A 17,172-nucleotide genomic window follows, 5' to 3' on the forward strand; every position below is an offset into this window, starting at 1 on the left:
CTACACACCCAGGCCAAACGGACGCTCTGAGTATTAGACGAGAGATGGCAGCGGGATCCAGCAGGTGGGAGGGCACGAGGCGATGCTGGCCAGCGCCACAGGCAGGGCTCTCAGCCCACCTAGCCACTGCCGAGTGTTTCTGGGCAAAGGAGAGTTTTCAGGAGGCCACTTTGCAGAGGTTCACGGGGAGCTCCTCCCGCGCGCGTGGGGCAGCACCGGAGAAAGCACCAAGGGGCTTGTTTGAACTTCTGACAGGCGGGCGATGGAGGCTGGTGTCATGGGCTGACGGGAGGGTGCTGGATGGAGCCTTCTCTGTGACGTTGTGGCCAGGACCTGAGATAACTGCCTCTCTGCTCGGTCGGCTGGCCCCCGACCCAAACGCCAGAGCGAGCTCTTTCCTGTTATTATGAGCACGTAGGGGCCTCCGGCAGGGATCGTGGCCTCAGCACGCCGGGCGTAGGCCCTGTCTCCCAGGCAGGAACACGCAGCCGGTCCCCCCTGCTCTGTGCTGTTTGACCCAACTGAAGTGATGACTGGGCTCACTTCATAATTTCAGCATCTGATGGTTAGTACTAGCTCAGGAAGCACCCACCCAAATCTGCTCTGGGTTTGGACTGAGCAGTGACATTAGCACCGGGGACTAAGCAACACCTGGTGAGTCAGGATTCGAACCAGCAGCTCCCGGTTACACCCGCAGCAAGCCAGGTTGTAGGAGAGAGATCTTTGCTAAGTGCACAAAGGCCAGTGCCTGTGTTTGTCTGGTAGCCACATGGCCCAGCTTGCAGTCCTTCCTGGGCCCTTGGGTGTCACACCAACGTAGCCTGGTCTCCCTTGAAACTGGCCCCTCTTTTCCCAGCCCCACCATCACATGGCACTCCCAACCCCCATGTGTGCATGTCATGTGCCTTCACAAAACCCTGCCTCCCCACCAGAGCCCCCCGAGCATGGATGAGCCATGGGGGAACCCCAGCCCCCGCAAGCTTGTGGTGTCCAGGCATGACATGGGAACTGAACTGAGCCACGCAGCAGGAATAATTTACAGTCTGCATTCAAACCAGCACCCTTGAGGTGAACAGACCCAGCCAGGGCCATCCTATCAGACAGAGGTAGGGAGGATTTCTGTATCCCCATCTTTCCTCACAGGTCAGAGGCCAGGTCCTCAGCTGGTATCAACCAATATGGTTCCATTGTGGCCAACAGAGTCCCCGGCCATGTGTGAACTGCACAGTCACAGATTTGAAGCCGGCCGGGATGGGACCATTACAGTTTCCTAATCTGCCCTTCTCCCGTGATTCCTGGGCTGCCCCACGGAGCCCTGTGGCCTGGCTTGCAGGTGTTTTCTTGTGCGGTTACTCCCTCTTATGGAGAGAGATGGGACAGGGCAAGGAGAGACCCAGGAGATGAAGCCGTGGGAGCTTCTTGCCCTGCAGACAGGCTGCTCCGAGGGAGAGGAGGCTCCCCAGAGTCCTGCCTGGCTTGGTGGGGAGCAGTTCCAGAGCATCGCCCGGGGACGCCGTGACACCCCCTCCCCTCTCTGGAGTCCTGGCTCCCAGCCCCCCTGCTGCACTAACCAATAGAGCCCACTCCCCTCCCAGAGCCGGACACAGAACCCAGGAGTCCTGGCTCCCAGCCCCCTGCTCTAACCACTAGATCCCACTCCCCTCCCAGCGCCGGGGATGGAACCCAGGAGTCCTGGCTCCCAGCCCCCCCCTGCTCTAACCCACCAGCGCCCCCCCCCCCAGCCAGGATAGAACCCAGGAGTCCTGGCTCCCAGCCCCCCCGAGCTGGGAGAACCCAGGGACCGGGCTCAGTCCGCGCAGGCGCGGAGCGAGGCGGCGGGCGGGAGGTGCGGAGGCAGCCCCGCTCTCTATGGTTCCCCGCCGCCTAGAGGCGGCTCCGCGCGGGCCGGAGGCCGCTTCCTGTTCTCGCTGGTCGGCGCTTCCGGCTGGGCCTGGCCCCGGGGAGAAGCGGAGGGGCCGGGCCGGGCCGGCGTGGGGAGCGCAGCGGTGAGTGGGCGGGGGCCGTGGTGATGGGGCTCTATGGGGAGGGGGAGTTTGGGGCGGGGATGGGGGGCCATGGTGACAGGGCTCTATGGGGGGGAGTTTGGGGGCGGGGGCCATGGGGACAGGGCTCTATGGGGAGGGGAGTTTGGGGGCGGGGGCCGTGGGGACGGGGCTCTATGGGGAGGGGAGTTTGGGGGCGGGGGCCGTGGGGACGGGGCTCTATGGGGAGGGGAGTTTGGGGGCAGGGGCCGTGGGGACAGGGCTCTATGGGGAGGGAGTTTGGGGCGGGGGCCGTGGGGACAGGGCTCTATGGGGAGGGGAGTTTGGGGGGCAGGGGCCCTGGTGATGGGGCTCTATGGGAGGGGAGTTTGGGGGGCAGGGGCCCTGGTGATGGGGCTCTATGGGGAGGGGAGTTTGGGGGCGGGGATGGGGGGGGGGCTATGGGGAGGGGGAGTTTGGGGGGCAGGGGCCCTGGTGATGGGGCTCTATGGGGAGGGGAGTTTGGGGGCGGGGGCTATGGGGAGGGGAGTTTGGGGGCGGGGATGGGGCAGGGGCCCTGGTGATGGGGCTCTATGGGGAGGGGAGTTTGGGGGCGGGGATGGGGCGGGGGCCCTGGTGACGAGGCTCTATGGGGAGGGGGAGTTTGGAGGGTGGGGGCCATGGTGACGAGGCTCTATGGGGGAGCTGGTGTCTGAGGGGGAGTTTGAGGAGCAGACACTGGGACTGTGGGGTGTCTGGGGGGACTGTTGGGGAGGAACTCACTCGGCGCGTGGAAGGGGAGATGGCTACTGAGGATTTTAGGGGAGAAATTCCTGGGGATTTGAGGAAGGTTGTGGGGCAGAGACCGTGGGGTCCTGATCTCCTGTGTTAGACTGAGCAGTTTGTGTTCCTAGCACAGGGGTTTGAACCTGGGCACTGGCCCCACCACACCAGCAGGTGTTGCTGGCCAAGCTGGAATCCTGGTGGGCCCCGGCAGCAGGGATTGCTGAGCTCGAGCCCTTCTGCCTTGAGCTCTCGAGGCCCCTTCCAGGCCTAGGATTCCAGCCTCAGGAAGCTCTGTGAGCGGCTTCTAGTTATTGATTCCTGGGGCCGCAGCTCAGCCATTTTGTAACTGTCCTTCGCTGGCCCAAGCATGGCAATTGCTGTCCCCTTCTCTAATAGGGAAATAGTTCTTCAGTCCCAGCCAGGTGAGCGAACGTGCTCCCCAAGCACCTGCTCAAGTCATCGTGTGCTGTTCCAGAGCAGCAGGCACCTGTCTGAACTCCCTGGCAGCGCTGGTCCCAAGCAGACATTCATGATAACAAGACCCTGGTGGGATAATGACCTTGAGGGGGAAACAAGCTGCAGGAGAGAAGGAAATCTTAGCAACCAGATCATGATTCTAAAAATGCCCATAAGTGATGAGCCAGCGACAGGATCTGCAGAAAGCTGACTAGCATTGTCACCATTTGCGTCTGCACACTCTCCAGGTGCTGTCTCTGCCCTCTGCAGTTGCCTCTTTCAGAAGCACTGAAGTATTTGTAGCCCTGGACAAAGGACAGGAGCCTAACGTGGTCTAGTCAAAAATCCCTTTGCGTCATAAGAGCCGCCATTGTAGAACCAGACGGGGGGTGTTGTGCTTTAAACTCCTGGGCTGGGAGTGGGTAACGGGCTATTCTTGTTCCATGAATGCCAGCACTGGAATTCTGCCTGCGTCATCCATGAAGTGCAGTTGCCGTAATGATATGTTGTTTCATTGCAGGCTTTTCAGCACCGTGAGAGCCAGGCCCCACCGGGGGTCTTTCTGGATTTCCCACAATGGTGTCAGTTACAATGGGTAAGTCTGAAATGATGATATTTTGATTTTGGAAGGTATCCCCCTTCTTGTGTAAACGGAGATCTCGGTAAGACAATAGCCCCGGCGTAAAGGCGCTCAGAAGAGCAGATTTTATCGGTAACTTTTGTGGCATATTCAAATGTCAGAGGAATTCAGTGGCTGGTGCATGAGCAGCCAGGCTGATGTTTGACAGCAGCTGTGAATGCTCAGCATGTGGTGCCGGGGATCTGTGCCCTAAACCACAGGAGAGATACTGAAGTGACATTAGGATCATGACTGAAACCTCCCAAGGCCAGGAAATCCAGAGATAAAGCCCGTGACTCATCGAGGATAATGTCCTGCTGTTATTTAGAGTCTTCTGCAGTTCTGATAACCTCTAGGGTGGCTTGTGAAGAGTTTGTATTTTAATTCTTAATTAAATTTGTTGCATTCTCAATTTACTTCATGAAGCCTGATTTTAGAATATATTCCAGGCTTTCCGCTGAAATGTACCGGCTGACGATGATATGCCGCTTTAATTTAGGTGTGTCTCTCCTCTCTGTGTTTCCAAATGACTATGAATTTGAGGGATAAGGAAGCTGCCATGAAGCAGTTTCAGTAACAGCTATGGGATAATTTGTGGCTGGTAAAGATTAACCAACCACTGATTCTTTTCCTCCCCCCAGAGAAGTAACACCAACATCTTCATGAAAGAATAATGTTGAAGCTAGTCGAAACTGACTAGAGGGAGGGAAGGAAGGCACCTGCTTGCTACTGATTGACCCTGCTGCTGTGTGGGCGTCTCAGGACTCTCCAAGCAGCACTGGGGGACTCAAAGCAGTGGTGAGCTGGAGACGGTTCGCACCAGTTCGCATGAACCGGTTGCTAAATTTAGAAGCCGGTTTAGAACCGGTTGTTAGGGTTACCATACAGCCAGCAGCTGCGGCTGCTTCTGGGAGACAAGACACCTCGACTCTGTGCAGCTGAAGAGCCAAGAGTCCTTTGCCCGATCGCTACCTTCCCCCGTTTGCCCTGCAGCCCCCCGAACCTCGTCACCCCAATTCCTCTCCCCCCGAGCCTCGTCTCCCCCAATTCCTCCCCTCCGAGTCTCGTCTTACCTTGGGCTCCGGCAGGCTGATTGAATCAAACTACAGCTCTCCTGCCTGAGCTGATTCAATCACTCTGCGGGAGCCCAAGGTAAGATGAGGCTCGGGGGGGAGAGGAATTGGGGGTGACGAGGCTCGGGGGGCTGCGGGGCAAACCGGGGGAAGGTAGCGCTCGAGCAAAGGACTCTCGGCTCTTCAGCTGCACAGAGCTGAGGTGTCTTGTCTCCCAGCAGCAGCTGCCGCTGCTGTGAGGGGAATCACACTGCAGCTGGCAGCCAGTGGAGCCCAAGGTAAGAAGGGGAGGGGAGGAATCAGAGTGACGGGGCTGAGGGGGGAGGAATCAGGGGATGATGAGGCTCGTGGGGGGAGGAATTGTGGGGTGACGAGGCTGGGAGGGGGAGAGGGCTGGGATCCCAGGGTGGCAGTGAGTTCCCTGTCTGTATGTTCTAAATAATAGCAGCTGTTCCCCTAGCAAAACCCTCTCCTCTACATTTCCTTTCTATTTTTGCCTCATTTTCTCCAGTCTACAGTTCTGTTTTTAAAGCCTATATTATCTATTCATGTTAATCTGTCTCTTTGTTTCAGACAGGGTTAATTAAATATGTAACTTGTTTTACATAGAAAAATAGCTAGAGAGATAATGGTAAGACTAGATCACCCAGCATTCTAAAGAGGATCTGTCCTTTACACTTTGTGACTAGGAAAAACAAAACTTGTCTTTGAATATTATTAATCAATGTAATTGCTTTTAACACATCAGGAAGAAAGGCAATGACTTTAAGACCTGTTTGTATAATAATGGAAATACTATAGTTTCTCATTTGCTAACTGTTAAAATATCATTTCTTTTGTTTACAGCCACTGGCAGTAGCTATATAATCCCTTACCCCACAATGGTGTTCTGTAACATTTGCCATGGCTACTGTCTTAATTCTTGCCAAGCTTTTCATCATATGCACAGAACAGAGATTAAATTAATGTAACTGCTAGCTTCAATTCATACTAGTGCTTGTAAAAGCTGCTTCATCAAAGCACTTAGTTCAATTTTGCAATAAATATCAGAATCCAATAAAGACTATTAAATCTGACTTATTGGCTACATACGTATTGAATAATAGCTGACTGCATCTCCAAATATAACAGTGAGTTTCGGGGGGTGGCTGTCAGGGGGCAGGGGTGTGGAGGGGGTCGGGGCAGTCAGGGGACAGGGAGTGGAGCGAGTCAGGTAGGAGGTGGGGACCTGGGGGGCTAGTTAGGGTGGGGGGGTCTTGGGAGGCGGTGGTCAGGGGACAAGGAGCAGGGGTGGGGTTGATGGATTGCAGGTTCTGAGGGGAGCAGTCGGGGGCAGGACGTGGGGGGGTGTTGGATGGGGAGGACAGCTGTTTTGGGAGGCACAGCCTTCCCTACCTGGCCCCGATACAATTTTGCACCCCGATGTGCGGGGCCAGCTTTAGGAAGTGTGGGGCCCGATTTGAACAGTTTTGACAGGGCCCTGGCAGGGATGAACTTAAAAAAAAAAAAACATAAAAAAACACGTGGGGCTTACTCACCAGGCGGTGCTCCAGGTCTTCGGTGGCACTTTGGCGGCGGGTCATTCACTCGCTCTGAGTCTTCGGTGGCACTGAAGGACCCGCCGCCGAAGTGCTGCTGAAGACCCAGAGCGAATGAAGGACCTGCCGCCAAAGACCCGGTAGGGAACCGGTTGTTAAGATTTTGGCAGCTCATCACTGACTCAAAGGTTTGCCTGAGGGCCAGGGTAGCAACTTGCCAGGAGCCCAAGGGATGAATCGAAGTGACCGGCCATGCAGCAGATTGTGGTAGGCGCTGTACGGCCACAACAGAGCGACGGTGCCTGCCCCAATGAGTAAACAGTGCAAGTGTCAGACGAGAGGGCAGCCAGGCAGCGATGAGCCCATGTTGGCCAGCACGATAGGCAGTGGTTTCAGGATCGTCCCCCGGCCATCGCGTTATGGGGATTTATGATTTCTCTGGGTTTCGTCTCCCTCTCTCCATGTCTCAAGCAGTTGTCACTGGCACTGCTTGTATTGGCTGGCAAGATGACGAGTCCGGGGCATGCAGCTCCTGGCGCATCTCTGCCTGGTTACAGACTGCGGGTAGTTCAATCACATTCTGTTTGTGTCTCGCGTCATTCAGCTACATCCGAGTGGATTCAGTTCTTTAAGGAAGCTGGCATTCCTCCAGGCCCTGCTGTCAACTACGCAGTTGTGTTTGTGGATAACAGGTGAGGCTGCGGTGAGACGCGGGCAGCAATTTTCCGTCACTTAAAACAAATCCTGGGCACGAATGTCCGGGACTAAAACCGCTTCGCAGTCTCAGTTACAGACTTCTGTCTTCATTAGCATACCCGAAAGGAGGGGGGTATATTCTAGACATGGGACGCCCTCGGTGCTTGCGAACAACTCACTTCCTGGCTCCCTGCCTCAGGTCCCCTCTTTCCAGAGGTGCTGCTGAGAAGACAGGCTGCCTTTAAAATACCTTTCCGCTGTCGCTAGCCCTGTGTGTGTGAAGTATTCATTGTCTCAGGGACTTACTTTCTGGGTGGGAGGGACAAGTCTGCCACTAAAGAGTCTCTTGGGTAATTAATTGTTGGAGGATAATTGCCCATTGGAACATCTTACAGGGTCGTGGGGGATTCTCCATCACTGCCAGTTTAAATCAGGATTGGCTGTTTTTCTAAAAGCTCTGCTCTAGGAATTAATGTGGGGCAGGTCTCTGGCGTGTGCTCTATAGGCGGTCAGACTAGTGTTCAATGGTCCCGTCTGGCCTCGGAACCTTGCTCCTAGCCGTTCTAGTCCCCATCGTTCTGTGCAGAGTCCCGGGCCCCAGGGAGGGTACAGCTCACATTGCACCAATAGGCTTTTGCTGGGAGGAATGGACGGAGGTCTTCACTCCAGCCTGTCAGCAGCGCTCCTTGATCACCCAGCAGGGGTGACACATGAGACTTCGGTCAGATGATCTGACCCTGAGCTTCCCAGCACTTGTGGGCATGAAGATCCCATGATCTATTTTGCAGGAGAAAGAAAAGGTATTAGCCCTGGTGTCCTGGCCAAATTCCAGTCTGCTTAATTGGTTACATTAACTATTAATTGGACACCTGATTCTCTTCCACTTCCAGCATTGTGAAGCCTAGCTGCATTCTGTTACCAGCTGCTGCCCTCCATCACAGAGCTGGGATATGAGCTTTTCGTACTTTAATTATCTTGCATGGGGTTCATGAGGGTCAGTTAATTTGTAAATGCGTTGAGATCCTCCAGGGTAGGGCATGGAAAGTCTTTACCCATTGATGAAGTCTTTGCTCCATGCTTTGTTCTCTACAGAATCCAGAAGAACATGCTGCTGGACCTGAACAAGGAGATCATGAATGAGCTAGGGATCACGGTGGTGGGGGATATTATCGCTATCCTCAAGCACGCTAAAGTTGTTTACAGACAGGTAATCTGTCTGTCAGTGTGTTGGTTTGCACTGGTCATGGCAGGGATGTGCTTCCTTGTCAGTGTGAGCTCAAGTAGGCTCTTTCTGTGTGGACAACCTGAGCTCGGTGCCAGGTCTTTGAACCACAGGGTGTAAAATATTCTAGGAATCACATTTTCTAAACTTTAGTGACTTCTGCCCTTTGGGAATGCCTCTGGATTTCCCCAGGAGGGGAGGGATAGCTCAGTGGTTTGAGCATTGGCTTGCTAAACCCAGGGTTGTGAGTTCAATCCTTGAGGAGGCCACTTAGGGATCTGGGGCAAAAATTGGTCCTGCTAGTGAAGGCAGGGGCTGGACTCGATGACCTTTTGAGGTCCCTTCCAGTTCTAGGAGATTGGTATAGCTCCAATTATTACCTTTTATTACCTTATTACCAGGAGCAAGGCTCACATTGGAAAGTGAGGGTAATTAACCATCAGGACAGCTTTCCAAAGAGTATGGTGGATTCTCCAGGATTTGGGGACTTCAGCTCAAGGCTGGATTCTTCTTTCTTTCAGTTGTCAACTTCCGGGGTAGATCCAAGACTCACTGGGGGAAACCCTCTGGCCTGTGTTGTGCAGAAGGCCAAACTGGATGACAGTGGTCCGTTTTGGCCTTAATAGCTATGAATTTCAAAGATGTGGCAGCCCATGAAACCCTTCCTAGTGTCCTAACACGTTCCTGTCGCACCTTCTGTGTAAAGCTCTCTGCCGGCTCTGAACCCACACGGCCAGGCTGAATGACAGTCCGGCGGCGTAGGAGGGGAGCCTATGCCCCCGTTTTGTCTATGGGGTAAAGCGAGGCAGCACCATGAGGCTACCCGGCTGGAGTCACATAGCAAGTTCCTGGCAGAGTTTGGAATAGAACCCGGGAGTTCTGACTCTGGCCCCTTTCTCTGAGCGCTAGACACGTCTCACTCCCCAGTGAATGCTGAACTCATGAGAGGTGAGGGGAAGAATTGAAAGTGCCAGACATTAGTTCATTCCGATGCCAAATCTCTGGGCAGAAAGCGGCTCGTACGCTGTATTGGCTGTTTGGAGCCGTCCTGTCCGTCTGAGGTAGCCGGGTCTCCGTGCTGCTTCAGCCCTAAGAACCATCCCGAGGGGAGTCCGAGAACCATGCGGGTGTTTGCTGCGCTTGAACGGAGCCCTCATGTCGCGTTGGGGCTTTGCCGCCACGCTATCGGTGAGAGCAACGCTGCCCTGAAAGCCTGTCTGACGAGAAATTGCCTTGGTCTCTTCTAGGAGATGTGCAAGGCCGCTACTGAATCGGTGTCCTCCAACCAGCCCAGTATGCAGTCAGAGCTCCGCAGGAACGCCACCAGCGGTAAGTACGGGCCCGTGGGACCGACCCTGAGCTTCGGCCCTCTCCGTAAATCAGGTCTCTTCCCCATTCCCCCTCCGGAACACCTGAGCTTAGCCTCCGTCTCCTCCGAAATGGAGTGTCACACCTAATCGACATACGCTGGAGCACCTGGCAGCTGTCTGCATCTCCAGTGCTGACGTGCAGCCCATGGGGACCACAGGCCCCAGCAGTAGATGCGCTCGCTTGAGTCTGTCTGGCTGGTGATTCCCACTAGGCCTGATGTCGCCTCTGGGCTGCTCTTCTGTATTCAAAGGAGGTGCCGTTGTCTGGGCCCCTCTTTGGCCACTCCCAGGACACAGTCTCTTGTCTTTATGAATATGGTACTAGAATTGCTTGGCAAATGACCTCATTGCTGGCTGTCCTGCGTTACGGGGTGTAGGCAGCAGTTGTAATACCCATCGTCCTCTGCTCCACTCCGTTGTTTAACGGGGCAGGGCTAGCCCCTTCTCAGCCTGAGCAAGCCCCTGGGGTTTGGGGAGCAGAACAGGAGCCCTGCTCCATCGTGTACGCTGGGAATACGTCACTGGTGCCTGATTCTGCTTCGTCACCAGCTATTCTTGCCTTCCAGCCGCCACCCGTATGATCGCTAACAGCTTAAGCCGAGATTCGCCACCTGCCACCCCTGTCCGAAGACCTGACACCAGTACGTCCAAAATCTCTGTTACCGTGTCCAACAAAATGGCTGTGAAGAATGCAAAAGCAGGTATGAGGGAAACCTGTGAAATGCAGCATTGGGAGCGCTTCTTTTTCTCATTATTCTAAAGTGTTATGTGCTGTTGCTGTGAGCTACTTACCAGCTGCTGTGCTCCACCCCAGAGCTGGTTGGGTTTCAGTGGTGCGCAAGGTGATTTCTGTCTAGTTGTGTGATTACTGATTCTATTTTGTGATATGGGGCTGTAAGGTGCTGTGTAAATGTAAATTACTGCTCTAAATGATTGGAGTGGGGAATCTCAAGATTGCCATTATATCCACAACCTCCCACTTCCAGGTCACCAGTTCAGAGCCAGCCTAGCCTAGAGGTGCTGCCATCTAGTGGCTGTTGGTGGGTGTCATGGTTTGGGGGATTTCTCTCCCCTCTTGTGGTCTCTTCCAAGTGCACCTACTCCCTCACGAGACTCCCACTCTCAGGCTGGGATACAAGGCTGCGGCACTGTGCTTATGCCCAGCAGGTGCTACTGACCTCAGGAGCCGCAGGTCTGTCCCTCGGGGGGCTTGTGACCAGCGCTGAGCATTGTTTGAGCTCAGGAGAGGGAACCCGGCCGAACAGGAGAGTAGAGCTTAAAACAGCCCAAAGCTGACCTGCCTAGAGGCTCGTCTTCCCTTGGCAGAGACTCAGCTTCCTCGTCAGCCTCAGCCTCGGGAAATCGAGGGGCAGTTTCTCCCGTTAACTGTCTCCCCTCCAGGGAGCTTATTTCTTTAAATCCACCTCAGGCTTTTGAGCTGGGTGTCGCAGTCCTGGGAAAGCTGGGCTTGGCAGAGTAGCAGCATGTCAGGGGTGTTTGCTATGGGGCTCGTATCTGGGCTGTCGTCTGTTTCCCTGCCCCCCCCGGTTACTGAATTAGTGCAGTGTGTGCATAACAGTACTCAGACAAACGTACAGAGCATATAAAATCCATAGATCGTCACAGGCAACTCCAGATCCGTCAATGGGGTCTCAGTCCAGGTCCTAGGGGACAGATATTCCCCATCACTAACAGCAGCAGGTGGTTGTCAGTATTCCCGGCAGAGGAGCCAAGGACTGCATGGTCAGCACAGAGCGAGCCGGCCGGGGAGGGGGAGGGGGGCCTGCCCCCGCATGGTACCTGGTTGGACAGGGGATGTCAGTCCCACGGCTGGCAGGCCTGCTAATGCTAAAGTCCTACTCAAATGGCAGCTGGGTCACAGGTGAGCTGCACTGCGCGGCGACTTTGGGGGGGTTCCTGCCAGTTGTTCTGATCCGAAGTCCACCACTGGAATGTACTTAGCGACTCTGGTTTTGTATTAGCTGGGTCCTGTAAGAAAGGAATATGGTGGAAAAACAGGGCCACAGAACTAAACCCAACCATGTTCTTAAATCTGCGTAAAGGCCTCTGGGCAGGAGTGGTGACCAGGGAACCTTCTGGGCCATGTAATGATCTCCCCAAAGCTCTTTGGATGGACGAGGAGCTCAGACTAGTTCTTGCGGAGACCGGCTGGAACGGGGCAAACGGCCGAGCCCCGGTTCCTCCCAGCTGAACTGGCACACCCAGAGCAGCCTGCAGCCCTGCCCTGGTTCTGCAGATGAAGCAGTAGAGTGGGAGCTCTGGAGTGAGGTCTCCTTGTGGAGACTTCAGTTAGTTCTACCAAATCCACTCCTGAGCAGTGCAGTGTGGTCACCAGTGACACTACGGCTCAGGAAAGGACCCAAGTCCAGCGTGGGATGCAGTATCCGGAGTGGGCTTTGGCTGGTCCCTTTCCCCAATCTGTTCATCTGCAGTGGATCTGCCAGTCCCTGAGGCCAAGCAGCTGCCTCCTCTGCAGGCTTCCTGGCGAGCAGAGAGTGCATCACAGCAGCTCTAGGACACAAAGTAAAGTGACTGTTGGGCTGCCATACCTTAATCCATCCCTAAATACTGACTCCTCTGCCACCGAGCCTCTGGAAGGAAAATGCTTTATCCAGTGGGATCCCTAGAGCACGGGAGCTGACGGGGTAAAGCTGGAGCTAGCAGAGTCTGATCTCTTTTCCCCAGCGTTATGCGATCCAGCGGACGAGAGCCTGGTGGGCCCGGTGAAACGACGGCGAGTTACAGCGGAGATGGAAGGGAAGTACATCATCAACATGCCAAAAGGTACCACGCCCAGGACTAAGAAAATCCTGGAACAGCAGGCAGCAAAAGGTACCCCTGGTATGTTCTTAGCCCCTTGGCAAAGTGTGTGTGTGTCTTCCCCAGAGCCAGCTGGCACACTGACGAACCCTGCGTCAAGAGAGACCAGGTGGAGGAGGCCATATCTTTTATTGAACCAACTTCTGCTGGTGAGAGAGCGGCTTTCGAGCCGCACAGAGCCCTCCATCCGTCTGGGAAAGGAACTCTCAGCGTCCCAGCAAAGTGCAAGGTGGAACAGTGTTTAGCACATTCAGTCTTACGATCTGTGCTAGCAACTTATGCTAACCAAGCTGTTCCACCCTGTCGTTAGCTGTGGTGCTCTGGGTACCTTCCCTGCCCCGAAGGAGGGCTCTGTGCTTCTCTTTCTCACCCCCTGGTCTCTAGTATCACAGGAATGACATGGCTACAGCTGCACTGCCTGCACCCTGGTGTCTTGCAGCGAATGTGGCTGCTGGTGGTTAGCAGAGACCTGGTGCTTAGGACCCGCTTTTACAATGGCAGGTGAACAGTACTTCCTTCTCCACGCCCGCTCAGCGAGCACGTGTGACTAGCAAGGGGGGCGAGCCGCACCCAACCAGCCCCGTGAGGCTGACACGCTGGGGTCACACACACAAGGTCTGATCTAGACATGGGTTTGGTGCCAGCGGGTGTGATATCATTAACAGTGTGGTAATGCTGGTCCAACCCCATGTGTGGTGCAGAGCTGCCTCGTACCGGCGCAGCGTATTCCTCGCCCCACCTGGCAATGGCTGTACTGGGGTAAAGCATCCGGGCACTGCGTCCACATGACGGGGTGCGCTGGTACAGTTAAAGGCCTTCGTGTACGTGGGACTTTCAAGGCAGCCATGAAAGCCAAGGTCCTGTTGAGAGTCCCACAGAGAGCCCGAGAGCACTTGGCTGGTTTCTGAGAGAATCCTGGCCAAGTGCTCCTTTACCGCAGTGTCGAGCAGCATGTTGTACCCTGGCCGCCGTGCTCCACTCCAGAGGTGGCTGCATGTCCGGAGGGCTGTGCAGCTGTTTGTGAACCTTTGGAAGGAAGAGTGGGAGAGGCGTGTCGAATATTCTCCGTCGGATGTCAGTGGGGAACCGTCTGCAGCAGGGCTTGCAGCATGTGCTGCTAATGGGCAGGGGAGGGCAAGGTGACCATTTCCTGCTGAACCGTGCTCGCAGCCCACAGGATGCCCTGTGGGGTTTTCGTAAAACCTTCCCCAGTTTCCTTCTTGTGGAAGCCTGAAAGCACTTCTCTCGTCTTGGCTGCTGCCAGGTGTGCCCAGGACGTCTGTGTTTGACCGGCTGGGAGCTGAGATGAAGGCAGACACAACCACAGGGAATAAGGTGAGAGGGAAGGGTGTTTCCATGGCGGTGGAACCTGACTAGCTTGTCAGAGAGGGCCCTGCGTCCTGGCCAGAAGTCCCCTGCTGTGCTCTGTGTCCCATTGAAATCCCGGGATGGCTCACCATGAGAGTGGGACAGTCTGGCTCCTGGTGTCATAGGCAGGCATGTGCGCTTTGCACAGGCAGGATTGAAATGCGGTTTGTGGGGGCTCCCAGAGCTCCTTCTCATCCAGCTCGGTGTTACCGCTCTGGGGCCCATCGCTGCTGTGCCTGTTCTCACAGCCGCCTTCATTGCTTTCACGTCAATTCGTTCAGGATCCGCAGCCACGGTCGAAAGGCTGAGAAGGGGTCATCGGTCACTTCTGCTACAGCCGGTGTTCTTTAAAGCCGAGAGAATGAGCCCTCTGCTCCCGGGCTGTTTGCGGCCTTGGTGAAAGGATTCCGGTCTGAGAGCCGTTCCTAGTGGACAGGTGCTCGCGTCACAGAAATAACCACGATACGTTGCGTCCCTGTTGGCAGCCTGAACCAAGAGAGGGGGTTAAATATGTCCCCTCTGGGCCATGGGGTGCATGTTGGGGGGAGGGGAGGGGAGGGGAAGCACTTCCCCTGACGCTTCTCTGCCTGTTCTGGAGGTGGAGGACCTGGGTCTTGTAGCCTGATTTGGGGTGGGTTAGTAGGGTTGGTGTAATTTAGCCACTTAATTTCATTTTATTTGATTAATTTTTAATTAGTAGTAATAATAATAATAATTGGATATTAATTAGTATGGGTTTGGCTCGCCAATATATTTGATCAGAAGATAAAGTTCGTCCTGAATCAGGCTTCACAGAGTTTATAAAAGGAGCTTCGGGGTCTACGACAGGAGCTCACACGGAGACAGATATAATCATACAGACCTTTTATTAAATTCAGTGAAATCATAAGCAAATGTTAAACCAGTTCAAGATTACAAAGTTACAAAATATCACAGTTCTTTGAGAGAGAGATTTATGACAATACACTGTTATAAGCTCACTCTGTGTAGTGCAGCAGCACTTTGGGCGTTTTTCACACCTCCGATAGAGGACGCTATTGTATGCATTCTGGTTTAACGCTATATATACTAAATGCTTTAATTAAAATGAACTATGAGGGAGATTAAATCCCTTTTCCCTTACTGTTTTGAAAAAATAATACTACGGCCTATTAATAGTTAATAGCCGTCGTAGATGGGTGGCGTCGATACGTAGATGGGGGTGGAGGCGATGAAGAGTAGACAGGAACAGATAGGTGGGTGTATCGCCTGCCTAATGGTGATTTATTTCACCTTTTATAGAGCATTTATTGGAAATCCTTCCTCTTATGCCCAAATTTCATCTTTCCCCCACGGAAAGGTTAGGGTACACTTGTCTCATAGGCTAAGATCTCTGGGCGTAGGAATGACAGGTATGTACGCATTTGTGGTGTACTTGTTAGATTTGTGGGCAAAAATCCCTTTTTCCACCCTTTACTGTTATTGGTTCAGTTAAAGGTCTCCAGACATCTGCGTAGGCATTTTGTCTTATTGTCACTTTTCTGAGTAAGGGTCCTAAAATATGCTAAAGTTGCCTTAGTGTCATACAGGATGTTTGACCTGTAGGTTTCTTGCATTACAGCTATTGCATTATAAATCTAGAAGCCTGTTACATCAAATACTTAAATTTATCAAAAAGACATTTCATACAGAACAACAGATTAATCCTCAGGGCTACAGTCTCTCTGGTTGTCCGTTAATGCCTGTCACTGTCAGCGCATTCACATCAAAACCTGAGACGCACCTGAAACAGAAAGTGGGGCCGGGCTGGGATTGGGGAATCCTGGGATCTGTTCCCAGCTCTGCCGCCAACCTCGGAGTGACCTTGGGCTAGTCATGCCCCTCTGTTCCTCAGTTTCCCCGTCTCTGCTCTGAGCTAGATACTGATCTCGTGTTCTACGTCAGAGCAAGGTGGTTGTGTGGCTGTTAACCCGCCGGAATTGTATGGCTCTCTCCAGTGAACATGAAGGGGAAGAATATTTTACCAACCGTGCTCTGTTTTAGGAGAAGAATAATCCCTTGCTCTGATCTAGCACGTCTTGTCAGTGCGTCTTGGAGCACATCGCAAGAGAGGCTCTATAATGTCCCCCAGCTGGGGAAACCGAGGCACAGTGCAGGAAGGGGACTTGCCTGCCCCAGGTCACCCAGCAGGCAGGTAGCGGAGCTGGGAACACAACCTGTGTCCCAGTCCAGTGCTCGGCCCACTAGGCCACACTGCCTCCCCATTTTTATTCCTTTTGGCCATGTGTTACTAATGCCTGTGGTGCATTGCAGCCGACAGGGGTCTTCAGCCGACTGGGGGACGCGCTGGAGGCGGAGGAGGACAAAGCCACGGAGAGTGACGACGACTGCTCCGTCCTGCAGTATGCTGGGGTCCTGAAGACGCTCTCCAAGCCTTTACGCAAGGAACGTGCCCAACCAGGAGTAACCATCAAAGCAAAAGCCACGAGCTCGGAGGCAAAACCAGCTGTGACGACCATTCGGCGACTTGGCAACAAGAGCTCCAGCCTGGCGGTGAAGGAAAAGAAGCCGGAATCAGCGTCCAAAGTCAGCGTCATCCAGAGACTGGGCAAGCCCTCCCTGCCCACCGAGGCCCAGGACAGCAGCGTCACCAGCACGAAGAACAAGGCTGCGCCGCAGTTCAGGGTCACGCTAAAGAGGACTTTGGGTAGCGCGAAGGTAAGCAGCACCAGCGAAATCTATAGCGCTCAGATGGACAATACAGGGACTGTTAGTGTCTTTCGAAGACTGGGCAAGAAGGCAGACTGATCGGTGACCAGCACCTGGAGGGTTTGGTTCTGTGGCTGCGAGTGTCCGAACCACTTTGTCCTTTGTCTGCGTTGTTACCGCTCTCGTTACGTGCATGAAACCCCGTGGGGGGGATCCCCAGAGACCCGTCTCTGTCTCCTTCGGCAGGATCGGGGCGCCTGGCCCAGACCCAGCGTGGCTTGAGTGGAGTGTGCGTTTGCTCTGCTCCTGGCTCGTTCCTTACCATTAAACTCAAAGGGCACAAGCCGCTGTGTGAAATGAGTTGGGATTCTTGCAGGGTGGCTGCCGACATCAAACCAGAACCATCGCAATTGGTGTGAGTTGTGCACCCCCTGCCTGGAGGCCTCAGCAGAGACGACCAGGCGAGAATGGGTCATGGCGACTACTCCCCTCCTCCCCGCAGTGGGTCTGCGGCACGGCAGCAGCCTGGGCTC

At 54.3% G+C, this 17,172-nt stretch overlaps 1 protein-coding gene across 6 annotated transcripts in view; it reads left to right on the forward strand.

Annotated features, from left to right (window-relative positions):
• The window catches only part of C22H19orf47 (chromosome 22 C19orf47 homolog), a 36,331-nt gene that overhangs the window by 15,904 nt on the left and 3,255 nt on the right, over positions 1 to 17,172 (forward strand). The window contains exons 1-9 of one of the 6 annotated variants that reach the window (XM_039510485.1): positions 1,860 to 2,006; positions 3,745 to 3,819; positions 7,059 to 7,146; positions 8,243 to 8,357; positions 9,620 to 9,701; positions 10,309 to 10,443; positions 12,449 to 12,604; positions 13,848 to 13,918; positions 16,244 to 16,648. In XM_039510485.1, the coding sequence (XP_039366419.1) occupies positions 3,801 to 3,819; positions 7,059 to 7,146; positions 8,243 to 8,357; positions 9,620 to 9,701; positions 10,309 to 10,443; positions 12,449 to 12,604; positions 13,848 to 13,918; positions 16,244 to 16,648 (1,071 nt within the window). In that variant the 5' untranslated portion in view covers positions 1,860 to 2,006; positions 3,745 to 3,800. Of the gene's footprint in view, positions 1 to 1,859; positions 2,007 to 3,744; positions 3,820 to 4,484; positions 4,642 to 7,058; positions 7,147 to 8,242; positions 8,358 to 9,619; positions 9,702 to 10,308; positions 10,444 to 12,448; positions 12,605 to 13,847; positions 13,919 to 16,243; positions 16,983 to 17,172 lie in introns of those variants that run through there. The other 5 variants (XM_039510481.1, XM_039510483.1, XM_039510484.1 and 2 more) reach the window with 5 other exon arrangements.

Source organism: Mauremys reevesii, linkage group 22 (assembly GCF_016161935.1).
Source record: "Mauremys reevesii isolate NIE-2019 linkage group 22, ASM1616193v1, whole genome shotgun sequence".
Lineage (NCBI taxonomy): Eukaryota > Metazoa > Chordata > Testudines > Geoemydidae > Mauremys > Mauremys reevesii.